The sequence below is a fragment of the Megalops cyprinoides genome, chromosome 11, assembly GCF_013368585.1.
Source record: "Megalops cyprinoides isolate fMegCyp1 chromosome 11, fMegCyp1.pri, whole genome shotgun sequence".
Taxonomy (NCBI): Eukaryota; Metazoa; Chordata; class Actinopteri; order Elopiformes; family Megalopidae; genus Megalops; species Megalops cyprinoides.
In genome coordinates this window covers 25328977-25342582 of record NC_050593.1, presented here as the reverse complement: position 1 = coordinate 25342582, position 13606 = coordinate 25328977, and the positions used below count along the sequence as shown (strand labels likewise).

The 13606-nt window shown below is 39.6% G+C and overlaps 2 protein-coding genes across 2 annotated transcripts in view; one reads left to right on the top strand and one right to left on the bottom strand.

Moving 5' to 3' along the window:
• Positions 1-890, bottom strand: part of LOC118785689 (DDB1- and CUL4-associated factor 6-like) — a 33440-nt gene extending 32550 nt beyond the window's left edge. The window contains exon 1 of the mRNA XM_036540555.1: positions 517-890. Coding sequence (XP_036396448.1) covers positions 517-604 — 88 coding nt within the window. The 5' untranslated portion in view covers positions 605-890. The remainder of the gene's footprint in view (positions 1-516) is intronic.
• Positions 891-3257: 2367 nt separating this feature from the next.
• mpc2b (mitochondrial pyruvate carrier 2b) lies at positions 3258-10902 on the top strand. The gene is made up of 5 exons (XM_036540894.1): positions 3258-3651; positions 6971-7011; positions 7233-7317; positions 9092-9203; positions 10517-10902. The coding sequence occupies exons 1-5, from the start codon at positions 3552-3554 to the stop codon at positions 10560-10562; spliced, it is 384 nt and encodes a 127-aa protein (XP_036396787.1). The 5' UTR covers positions 3258-3551; the 3' UTR covers positions 10563-10902.
• The last annotated feature ends 2704 nt before the right edge of the window (positions 10903-13606 follow it).

Genomic DNA, 13606 nt, shown 5'->3' with positions numbered 1-13606 from the left:
AACAGTTTGCTCACGACACAAAAAAGACGGCAGCTTGCTACACGTTAGCTACAGTAATGTGAAGCGATAGCTTCTGCTTTGAGTCAATATGACACCCTTATCGCACTTGGCACTATACCGAGCTACAGCTAGCTAGCTACTATTCATCACACTTTCTGCTAGTTAGAAAGCCAGCTTTGCGGTGCTAATTAATCCAGCTAGACAGCTAAATAGATAGTCAGGTAAACAGCTAGCTACTTCGTTAGCTAGCTAGGGTTGCATTTGAAATGGGGGGAAAAGACATAGATGACACGTAGCTCGCTACATAGCTAGTCAGTTAGAGATATTACCATGGCAGTATTAGACAGCCAGCTAACTACACTAGCACGCTGGAAAATGAAACAACCCCAAACAAAAACTGTTTCATTGACAGCTGTACCAAAGTCGACGCGCATTTCAGTCCACTCATGCATGACCCCGTAACTTAATGCAACAGCCTAACGTTAGCTGATTGCTTTTGTATCCATATTTTCTTACCTAGGTAGTTAATCCTGACAGCATTCGGTTCGCTAAACCCGATGGAGCGCTTCCTTACATCCCAAATAAGGTTACCGGAGCAGGACATGGTGCTCAAACCCCTTTCCTATTAAAAATAACATTGACAGAACTTTGCATCCAAATACACCAGTGTTTCGCTGTCCCAGTCCCGGTGGATTCTCTCCGTCGTTGTGTGAGTTAAGTTAGACCTTTCTGTCTCTACTCCCTGCCTTCAAGCTAACTACCTGCAGATCGGGCTCAGTGTTCCCTTACTGTTTGTTATTTACTTCTCCCCTCTCTAGCCAAACCCACAAAGCCAATGAATTTCAAGCTCTAAACACCGCGATAACGAGAAAGATTTTAATGTTGCAAGATGGGATTCGAGGGGATGGGAATTCGATGGGATTCAAAGCTGCGCCGCGCCGCGCAGCGTCTGCGCAGAGCATCGCAACGAATCTAGCTGAAAGTGGCTGCCCCACAACACAAACAATTATTAATAAATCTTTAGTTTGTTCTGTTTTCTGCACCAAAGCGTAATTTGGCCACCTTTATTTTTAAGGTATGACATTTTATTGGATGGCAACATCATTCCGCACTCTCACGAAGTCAGAAACACACACGTAGTTGTCATAGGTTGGATCTGTAATTGTGTTTTTCAAATGAATTGACTTTACTGTCATTATTTTCGACATGGTCAAATGAATCGACATTGCAGATGCAGATGCAGATGCAGAACATGCAGATATTGCAAATTTCAAATGTTTTAAAATGTCTAGGAAAAAAGAAAGAACTTTCACAAAAAGTTGGTTCATTTTGTGGATGTTGTCTAGCCGAAGCTCTTCTCTCTCAACACGTGTATAATAATTTGAGATTGTTATTAGCTGCCTCAGAGTTAAGTGCTTGAATAGAACAAGAATGTGAATATATTGTGCCAATCCCAACCTGAGTCATCCTGCCTTCTTTTGCGATTTTCTAATTGTTATTGTTGATTATTCTAGGGCTACAACTACTAATAAAACACATATCCTCTGTGTAAATAATTTTAGTTACACAGTCTTAACAAAGACAAAGTTTTGATCACTGGGGGATGGAAATATTTTCCGTGTTACGTGCAAATAAAATTATCTAGGAGCATTACAGTAGTGCGCGGACTCTTTCTACTTTATTGAGTTATGCTCTAGTCCTGCATTTACCAACAATATTAGAATGTGCAAGTGATTACTTCTGCAAGATTCCAAGAACTTGCCTGCAGGAGGCAGCAGGTGGCGGGGTCAGTAACTGATGCACCTTTTCAAGTGGGGAAGCAGGAACCCTGGGGTTATTTTAACACAACACCAGTTGTGTGCATCTTAATTGTGCCGTTTTGTGCTGGTTTCATCTGGGGGCAGGCAGCCTGAAGCAGAAGTGAGCTGGAGTGAGAATGACCTGGCAACTCAGATCAAGTCAGACATCACACTCCAACTAAATATGGTTTCATTTTAATAAATTTTCAACAGTTACCTTATTTTCAACGCACATATCTGTTTGGTGGGCTCGGGTGGGTAAAGGGGATAGGTAGCGATGGCTCCATGGATACACAGTGACGGATGTACATTCTCAGCTTCTTCCCCTGTGGATTCTGTTGGCTGCCAGCTCCTGTGATCCTTCTGATCTGTCTAGCTGCTGTCTGCATTCCTATGCCAACTATGGCTGTTCTGTTTTAGACCACATGCCTTCAAGAACGTCCCTTCATTATCCACAATGAGCCAACAACTCCGAGCACTTGTAGCTTTAATACTAGCTATGTGGACTGTCAGGATCCTCCAATTACTAGACGAATGACGGTAAGAATGCAGGAGCCGAGTATCTGGTCACAGAACATATGTGGCTCAACGTGAGCACCCGCCCGCCCCCGTTTAAAGAGCGTTAAATACAAGACTGACAAGTGCTACGACGAATCGTATTTAACTCACCAGTTGCCTGCTTATGTCTGGTGACGTCATATTACTTTCGCACATCTTTAACTAGCCAGCTATGCCACAGGACTTCATCACTGCTGATTAATCACATGGAATTGCATTATGAAATCAAATTAAGTAACGAAATATAGCTTTTCTTACATATTGTCACATGCACTTAATTGCAACCTTAATGTCAGAGTACCTAGCTTGCCGAAACAATCTAACTAGCTACCTTTTCTTGCTACCAGGCTTGTTAGCCATTTTAATCTTCCCTAAACGAAACAAAAACTTGCCAGACAGTATTGCTTGCTGACCATATATAATGCACTGGGCACATTCCACAATGGATGAAACCATATATTTAGTTTCAATTTCATATATTTCCGCAGCGCACAACCCCATAACCCGGAAATACGATCTGCGTCTCTTTAGTAGGTAGCTACTTGATTGGACCAGGATAACCGTCCCAGTTTATGTTCCAGTACGGTTTCTATTGGCCGTTACACCAGCAATCACAGATTTGTTCACGGGCATCAATTCAGAGTAGTTAGCGCGCAGGTCCACTAGTACCTACAGTAAAAGGATAATGAGTGTAACTACACCTTGCAACTCCGTCTAATACAAAGATTCGTGCAGGCGCGCACAGCAAGTTGTAGATTGAGCTCTGTGACAGTTGGAAGTATTACACCATCTGTCAAACGCTTGAACCAATCGTGCTAGGGGGGTTCGGCAACACGAACCAATCATGTGTAAGAGTGGGCGGGTTTGATAGATTGGTTGCGCTGTACTCTGAACAACCTTGGTTTGCCAACAACTTGCCATATCAGCCGTAGTTTCTGTGTTCTGTGTGGGGGAACGTGGAGGACAATAGGTTAGTGACGGAAGGTCGACAGTAGGACGACACCTGAGGGAAAAAAGGGGCGAAAAGAGGGAGTTTTGGGTGTTAGTGCAAGGACATATCTTGCATACCTAGACTAACGTTGCTTACACTGAAGTGTTACCTAACTGAATTGCTAGCTAGCCGGAGCAACGAGCACGTTGTCCTTCAGTGTTCTTATAGTCATAACCACAATATCCGTCGACTAGCTAGCAAACATGGCTTTGGTGGGACTGAGAGCCTCGTACCACAGGATCCTGGACAAGATCGAGCTTATGTTGCCGGCCAAATTAAGGCCTTTTTACAACCATCCAGCAGGTAATGTTAATGAAATCCTGGTTGCTCTGCAACAGCCATTGCTTGTACGGGCGTTGATTGGCCTGAATGTATCATTGCTTATGATTTGTTTCTAACTCTGGGTAATGACGGGAACGCGGGAATACGGTGAAGCAAAATGCCGGTGTTCAATACTAGACAGCTAGCCTACTTCAGCAGCACAGCCAGTTGTCTAGCTGTCTGTCTGTCAAGATCGAGAGAAGTGTTGAAACAAACACAAATAAATCTTGTGCACGGAAACAAATGATAAATAGTCCTGGAATGAGGAACTGGTTATGCAAACCACAGCAATTAGGTGACTAACGTTAGCGAGCGATGGCCATGGTTCGCTGTCATTCATTGGTTACGCTTACACTGTGGGCGTGTGTGTCTCGTAGAAGTCGCAAAACGTATCACATGACATTGACCTCCGGGAATATTTACCAACAAACTGGATTTGTTGTACATTTTAAAGGACGTCAATGCCTAGGCAGCTGTTTATCGATTTACCTTGCTGCTTACGTGTTTTCTGCTGTCAGACAAAACTCAACGGATTACATGAAGGATAATGACAAAAATGACCCAATGCCAAGTTCTAGCTACAGATAATGTTTTGACAAAGTCATAAGATTCAGAATCATTGTATTTCTTAATTAGGCACACCTGTTTAACAAACGGACAGCAACTCTAGTAATAATCACTACAGAAAGTTTTGGACTGAATGATAGAAGTGAACAGTCTTTTGTTGTTAGCTAGCTAGCGAGCTAATTCCCAAGTAGCATGGTTAATTCACGGTCTATAAGTTACAGTGGTTGTAAGTATGATTTTGTGCAATGTAAAATAATTGTGCTGTGTGAAAACCGGTCGGTTGCATTCCTTTTAAATACCAGTCATTTTTGTTACGGCACAAACGACTTGTCAGATTAAATTGTGGAAGTTCACTTTGAAATCTTTCCAAACAAACAGCTGGGTTTATGATTGCATTGTTAAAACCCATCTCCGAATGTGTCTTTGAAGTCAGAATTAAGAGGTGTCTCCCATTTTTTTAGAATCTTTATCTTACAAAGACACAGAGTTGATTTGTCTCACTCCACAAATACAACAGAATCATTGAAGCGACTGCACCACATCAAACTATGATCTTATTCATATTTTAGGTGGTCTAATTTAAGACTAATATCGTCCTAACAGTACATGCAATGTTTACTTATGTGTATGAATTTGCTGGAAGTTCTGATAGTATTCTTATAGTTTTCTATAAAGCATTCTTGAAGTTCCGTTGCAAGGAGCACTAGGCCACAGTTTTTTGAAATGTTGCTTTTTTGCATTAATTTTTCTCCATTTGAATCCATTGAGACCTAACAGAGTGAACAGAGTTTGTATGAAGCCACTGGCTGCATTGTTTTTGAACAAGATGCAGGTTCCCCAAGGGAACTGTATGTTCAGAAAACTAACTTGTATAACCTACAGTCAGTACTTTGTGACCTCATATTAGATAAGTTATCACTAGAAAACACAGTTTAACAGAATATATTGTGACGTAGGTCATCTCCTATTCAGAAGAGTATTTCTGGTTGAGTACAGAGGTGAATGAGGGCAAACTCAGGATGTGACTGAAGGGGCCGAGCCAAGCCAACTCCCCGCAGCCTGATTGGCTGAGAGCTTAATGCTGCAGCCTCTGTCTTCCATCTGAGCTGTAGGGGTCAAGAACTCCTACTCGAATGGAACTGCAGTAATGAGCTCAGAGGAGCATGAGTGTTCATTCAGGAGTAATTTGTTTCCCCTGCCATTATGCTTTATCTTAAAATAAGGGAACACTTACGAGGAAGATCGGTTTTTCTTTAAGTAGAAAGGTGAGAAATATGTGTGGATTCAGGTTGAAATGATGGATGGGTGGGTTTGACAGTCCGTATTTGTGTTGACGCCTTCCTTTGAAAATACCAGAGTCATCTAGGGCCCTCAAAGGTTGATGAGACTGTGCAACACATTGTGATGAAACGGCGATGGATCAATCGCCGTTGCAAAAGTGTGATGACATACTGTATAGATATTGATAAAGTATCAAAAATGGTGACGCATGGCATTAATGAAATATGGACTCAGAACAAAAACAACTTTTCATCACTTTATGATGACATGTTTTCTATTGTTTAACTGACGCATTTGCCCAAGAAGCATTAAAAAACGGGAGGCACTGAGAATGGAAAAAAATTATATTTCATTACCTTTCATATCTTTTTTTTTTTGCGCAAAATAATTTGGTCTTATTACTGAAGGTATAGAAATATGCTTCTTATTGAAATAATATTGGTGCTTTCCCTTGTTGTATAAAACAGTTTTATATTTTATACCCCTTCCTGAGTAAAAAAAGAGAATAGAAACCAACATTTGTCTTCTCCCAAAGGAAGGAATAACAAGAGCACAGTATATATTTTCTTCAGATACCTAAAATAGATATGTCTCATCTATTGAAGATTTGTGTAATGGGCTGTGAGATAGACAACACATGGGTCTTTGTACTAATGGGCTGTTTCATGAGCTCTGGGAACAAGGGAATAATCAGTCACGATGTGTTGTAATTCTTTGAGTCTGCATTTGGTTCCTTTTTGAATACACTGGGCTTTAGGTTTTAATGTAATGGGACTTTATTATGTGGTCCCATCCCAGCCCACATTGGCTCGTAATCTGGGATGCACCCCTTAACCTCCCACAATTACACATAACCTCTTTATTCACTGTTTCTGTCTGTTGAAGTTCTGTACTTGTGGAGAGACATCTCAGTGTTTTCCGATAGTGAGACACAGCATTTTCACCTGGATTCTGTTGTGCTTCCCGTTACAGGTATAAAGTGGTCCATTTGCAGTTTTATAAACATAAGTGGTGTTCACCTTCACTACAACAGGGTTGCTCAATGAAGAGACTTTTTTTATTAAGTGATACATTAATGATAATTTGTAATGCTGTCATGGATCTGTAAATGACTCCACAATAATCAAGTCTTACACAATCCCTAGAATGCATTTTGTCATACCTGGAAGTGGAAAAGTCTACTTTTTTGGGTGATTTTTATAGATGTCATCTATCATGTATGCCTACATATATCTCAAAATGGATCTCAAGTTTCTGCTCATCTGAATATGCAAGCTATGCACTGATGCAGTGGCTTTTTCAAGTATGAGTTATGAATGCCCAGAACTGTACATCTATCCTCACACTTTCCATGGGTTTTGCCTTCTTTTAGATTCACCTTTTGAACCTTTAGGTGACATCATGTTTTGCCTGGCTCTGTTGACAGTGTTTCTATTGATTTTCTCCTCTGCAGGTCCAAAGACAGTTTTCTTCTGGGCACCGATGTTTAAATGGGTAAGGAATTGCCATTTGACGCTCCAGTTACGTGCAGCATATGATGTGTTTTGCACTCTTCTGCAAGATCAAACTCCAGTCCCAGTAGAAAACCGTTGACTTTAATCAAATCATTATACATAACATTACGTTTACATAATCAATATTTGTGCTGTGACACTATTAAGTGAAAACTCTCTTCTTCTTTCTCACCTACTTGCTCTTGCTCGTCCTCTCTACAGGGCCTGGTTATGGCAGGCTTGGCAGACATGACTAGACCCGCAGAGAAGCTCAGCACCTCCCAGTCTGCAGTGCTGACTGCCACAGGTCTGGGATTTGGGGGGGTGGGGTGGGGGTGGTGTTGCACGTCACAGCTTTCTGAGTGGGGAAGTGGGGAAGCTGTTCCTCTGGCAGGGCTCCAGACACAGAGGCCTTCACATCTGTCATTTTTAGGTCAAGCTGAATCTCTGGTGTTTGGTCTCCTCGTGATAGCATGATACTGTGGTCTAAGTATATCAGGAGTCAGGAGTCCAGCGGCTCTTTTTATCTTGGGATGTTACATAGGGACTCCTCCTTCCTTTGAAATGCACAGGGCCAAATTGCAGTCCTTGAGATCTGAAAATCTGAAAATTTAGGTTGTCAGGAGGATTATTGACATGTAATTCGCCATATTAGCCTAGTGCCTTTCGTAGCTCTTTGAGATTCGTGGTGACTTAAAGGGGAACTTTAGGCAGTATTGATATCTTAGGCTTGAAAAATCCATCTACATGTTGTAGGCACTGTGTGTACAATTTTTAAATTTTTTTTCAGTATTCTAAGCAACTTTGAAAATACCCTTGCTGATACTGATATTAAGATATACAGTAATGTACATAATACTTGTAATTGTTTTTTGGATGTATCCTAAATGCACTTTAAAGAGACCCTCAGTCACTGGGCTCCACTGTTTGTATACCTCAGTTGAGTGGGACATCAGGTTGTTAGTGGGGTGATTAGGTGAAGGTTCAACCATAACAGCTGGGGCTCTGTGTAAGAGTGTGATGTGGAAATAGCAACCGATAACACTGCAGTCAGATCAATGATCTACTGTTGACTCTCCAGAACCAATAAACAAGTGGTAAAATATATATATTTTTTTTCCACACAGAATATATAGCTTTGGCTTATTAGTTTATGTAATTTTTCATTTGATTGGATCAACCTAAAAGCTGAGCTTGTGAAGATCTCACCCTGGGAGTCCAGGCCACGTGACGCTGAAGTGGGAAGGAAACGCTGTTTGAGTTTGCGGTGTGTTGGGAAACGGAGGGAGATATCCCGTACAAACAGATCTCTCTGTGATGCTCCAGCTGTGCAGCTCCAGAGCAAACTCCACACTGTCACTTGCACGCTCAATGAGCATCACAAGGTGCCTCCCTTCGGCCAATCCCCTTCAGTTAAAGGGGCTAAATTAGGCATAGCAGGTCTTGGTAAATATGGGCATCAGCCAAAGTGGGTTTGAACAGATTGTATTGTTTTTTCTTTCAAATATTTATTAATACTTACATACTTCTTTTAAATAGTTCTTTGTATTTGAATTTAAAAGCTGTTCTGTATTTAACTTAGATTCTGTTTCTTAAATAATAGTAAGCTCATTAATGTAGGGGAATTTGTTCCTAGACTGTGTGCTGTAATGGCAGTTACAAACATTTCCAATTATACTTTCTTTGTACTTATGCTCTACATATGCCTTGGAATATCAGAATGTCATGGCTGTGCTGTCTAGCACTGCTGCCAATCTGTTGGCACTTGTTGGTGCCCTTTCCCGACAGCTTCAGATGATTCAACAATGTTTCATCAAATGCTCACAAGTCTTTGTGTTCTGCAGTCCAGCAGGTTTTTCCAGGTCGATTTGCATAGGTTACAATTCTTACATGTTATCTATACAGCTGGATATTTTCTGAGGCGGTTCTGGGCTAGGTGCCTTGCCCAAGGGTACTGCAGCAGTGCACCAGCGGAAAATCGAACCAGCAACCTTTTCGTTACGAGCCCTCAACTGTATGCTATACTGCTGCTACTTCATATAGTGCCTCTATGTACTATATACTGTCTCTTCTCCTTTCAGGTCTGATTTGGTCCAGGTACTCCCTGGTGATTATCCCCAAGAACTGGAACCTCTTTGCGGTGAACTTCTTTGTTGGTGCAGCTGGCAGTTCCCAGCTCTTCAGAATCTGGAAGTAAGTTTTGGATGGTGTACCTGTGCTTAGCTTTCTGTGAATGCCTACTCACTTTACCAGCACAGCATTCTTCACAGTCATTTGTATTCACCTCCACACTAGGGACTGTTCTTTGGAATCTTGACCATCTTGATTTGGGTGCCAGCTTTGAGGATTAATTAAAGCAAGGTTCGGTCACCCAGTTCGAAGGTATTCATTTACAGAAGATCAAGAGCTGGTGAAACTTGAATGCCTCCCATTCAAGGGATTCTGTGAATAAAGCTAATTTTCATGGTTATTTTATTATCATATAGCAGTCCAGTTCCTGTTTGAATGTTACTGCTTTTATATGAAGGGAAATATGCAACTTGATCCATAGAATAGTATTTGAGAGCAGTTTCATTTCAGAGTGCATCTACCTCATTGTAAGTAAGAAGGTGGAGGACTCCATATGTTTGGGAAACAGAGTGCGTGATATTGACCTTGGGCGGAATTAAGTTCTTTGTTGTGGTGTTTAGGCGGCATATTGTGTGCTCAGACAGCATCCCTTATCAGCTCTGCTGAGACGATGGTGTGATATGGTTGTGTCAGGGTGTCACCCAGGTCACGTCATGATACCTGCTGTTCTACAAACACATGTGGCCACTGCTGATGCAACATACAGTGTCAGCTATTTGAACTTCACTTGCTCCAGTCACAGAATTGTTAATGAGTCTCCAAACAAATGCACTTTGAGTCAAACCCAGGTTACTGGTTAACCAAAGTACTTGCTTTTATAATATTCTAAATGTGAGAATATAGTACACATGTGTTTGCTTATCCCACATTTTGGATGCATGTCAGTTGGAACTTGTTTATACCTTATGACTGGAAGATTGTGGGTTAATTCGCAGTAGTGTAGACTTGTATTACATTATGACCGGAACTTATGACCCTCTTGGCCACTCAAGCCTGCTGTTCATGTCATTACTTTGTTTTACCTTCATGCAAATGTGGATTCATAGGTTAAAGTCACCTTGGGGAAGGGCTTTGGGAAGCAAATGGCTAATGTGGAAGTACTGAACATTTGGCACATTCAGTTTGGCAAATTCTGTTAAAATAAGCCAATCCTGTTATTATAGGCTGCATTTCAAAGAAACAGTGAGTTTTAGTGAATTAATGTAAAAAGGAAGAACAATGATGCTTTTGCCTGGAGACATAATAGTGGAAGCATTGAGATGTGATCAAATAGTGCCAGATTGAAGCGAGATGACCTTGTAGAATACATGCACAATCATTTCTCCTTTCTCTCGCTTGCTCCCCATCCCCAAATCTCTCTCCCTCCTTCTCTGCAGGTACAATCAGGAGCTCAAGGCAAAGGAGAAGGAAGCTCAGTCTTGAACCTTTCCCTCCCCAATCCGATCCCATGGACTGAAAAGGGAGCCCCCTACTGGATATCACGTCCAACCGACCCCTCTCCCCAATCCACACACAGACACACACAAATTCCAGATGTCCTGTGCCTTTCTTGTTAAGAGAAAAGGATCCCAGATTTTTTTAATCAATGAAGATTACATCACTTATCAGAGTTAAAGAAATTGCGAGTGTTTATAGCTGTATAAACTATCCCAACACCCACACAAGGATGGAACGCACAAGCTCCCTGTATACAGATCATGTATTTAAGTTTTATTTCAAATGAAATGAAATAAATAATGTATGATTGTATATTCTGAGACTAATTTAACAAAATGCCAATTTTTAACATTCATTACGTGTTCTGTATAAAATGTTTTATTTCTCATTTTTGCTTTTGAGAATCCATCTTCCTGTAGTTTTCTATGAATGAAATGCCTGGTTTTGGCTTGAAAACTGTATAAGGAATGTCTCATAATACATTTTAGAACAGTATAGATTTTTTCCCCTTTTAACATATGTTTATTACATATTATTTATAGAATAACTCCAGTAGTTGTTACTGTAAATGAATTCATATCTTCAGGCTGAACAAATCTACAGTTCCTGTTCAAATTCTCCTGTACATTGCCATTTTACTTCATTGTACAAAAAAACATAATACATTAAAACCTGAATCTATCTGTTAAAAGTAAAATAAACCAGTAAATCCTCTTGGAATCCCCTCTCTGTCACAAATATCTGAGTTCTGAGTAACTGAAAATATGTGTTAAATATATGAGTTGACATAAGACAATCTGTTAAATCTGCATTCTGGTGGTGAAAAGGAAAATCTGCTCAAAACTAAAACAGTTTTTTGATAAATATCTTGTGCTTACAATCACCATTTAGCATTCTGAACCAAGTCTAGTGTGCAGTTTCTTGTAATTCATGGTGTCAGTCATCCGAAAGCTTTTTTTAAAATAGTTTTCTCTCTTCACTGGATGGTAAAATGATCTTTGTATTGTACACAGGAGGTTACTAGGCTTACAGGAGATGGTCTGGCATTGTCATGCATCTAAGCAGTTGATACATATCAAAAACCTGTTCTGTAAATGCTTTAACAACTACCAAAGTTGTAATATACATTTTCTATTTACACACTGAAATTAAAGTGTATTTATTCTTTTTTATTCAGATGGCCTCTCAAAAGACCTGTAGATGAAATATATATTCCAGATGTATAGTGTGACACTTTTTGTAATACAAAACATTCTGATGGCAATAAGTCTACACTGACGTCTTGACAAATCTCTCAAGCCCTGCTGTAAAATTCATCACATTTTATCTGCAGTTGTTCAAGGCCATGTTGGCTGCATGTAGCTGTTTTACCACACCAAATCACACAATTTTCATTTAATATACCAGTTTTCAAACATATCTTTTAAAAAATATACCTGAAATTTCACACCACAAAGTTTCATTTGCCTTTTGTTTTAATACTTGGAGTTCTCATGACGTTCCAACAGCAGAAACTCTTACACATTGAGTAATGAGACAAGGTTGCCTACTTCATGCAATGAGTGCAAGGCACAGTTTAACTGATGGAGATCTTTGAACCAAATTGTGCGCGGCTTAGCTTCTGATCTAGAATGGATCCATGCCACATAAAATGTTCATTGCCAGTGTGTTCATTGTTTAAAATGCCAATAAAATGAGATGAATCTGTGGTTAAGATTCCATACTCTTTACCAGACAAATCTCTATTTATGTATAGTATGTTTTATTGGAACCCTTCATTACAGGATGACATGGTAAATCTAAAATTGCACAGGTTGTGATCATGGTGAACTCAGGTGTGTCACATGGAGTTTGAAGACACATTCAGAGAGGAAAGTGCATTGTTTGTGCAGAGAAAAACAACATGGCCTTAAAAGTCCCCATGTTCTGCAGATAATAAAGCCGTGCCACGCCTGAGCCTTTCTGATCACCCAGTATGGTATGGCAAGTACTTTGGGATTAGGATTTGAGACAAAAGGTGATCTGTATTATATCGATTTGAATATTGTCAGCTATGGTTGAAAAAGTAATAAGGAAATCATAATACATTCTGGAAATTTAAAAAAACACTGGGTGAAAATCCTACTGACATAATTTTTTGCCATCAACCATATTTTGTAATGTCAGATTAATGGGAGTAAGTTATGTTTTTAACAATTATGGAATTTTGTTTTCAGATCTGGTGGTTCACTGCATACAGTACCAGTCAAAAGTCTGGACACACCTGATTAAGATAATGGGAAACATGCATTCAAAGACATTTTGATCTGAATACGTATGCTTAAATGCTCAAATTTTTTAGACAAATATAAATAGTGTTGGTAAGTTGATGGTTATATATGAATTTCTTTCCAAAAAAATGTTAGTTTTAAAAAATATGTTTTGGCTACTTTGAAGTTACTTTTGTTAAAATATAAGATGGTTTGCACTTTTTTTGGTCACTGCATACATTACATTACATTACATTACATTATTTGGTCACTGCATTACATTTGTGTTATTTCATAGTTTCAATGTCTTTACTGTTATTCTAAAATGTGGAAAATAGTAAAAATAAAGAATAAAAGTTGTGTCCAAATACGAACAAAGCAATTGGTATGCACTAATCAATGTTTTATATTCTTCCGCTTCATGCCTAAACAACCACAGACATCATTCTCTTTGAGATTAAAATTTACCTCACACTGTTATAAACTCAAACAAAGCTTACTACACTTTCTGAATTAAGATAACATTTTTGACCCTAAAGGCACCAAACTCCCTCTGATTTTAACCTTGCATTGACCAAATCCTTTCATTTTTTTTTGTTTTTATTTTCATGCCAACCCACATATCAGTCTATTATTTATGAATAAAACCAATTTGCAATGTAGACTAATCATATATCTCTCAAAGAATATTTTCCAAATGCTTACAATAGAAGTTTCAGGTAGTAATGTTGTCCGCACTCTCTGAAGCATGGACAAATGAACCCCTGTTCAAAATAACAT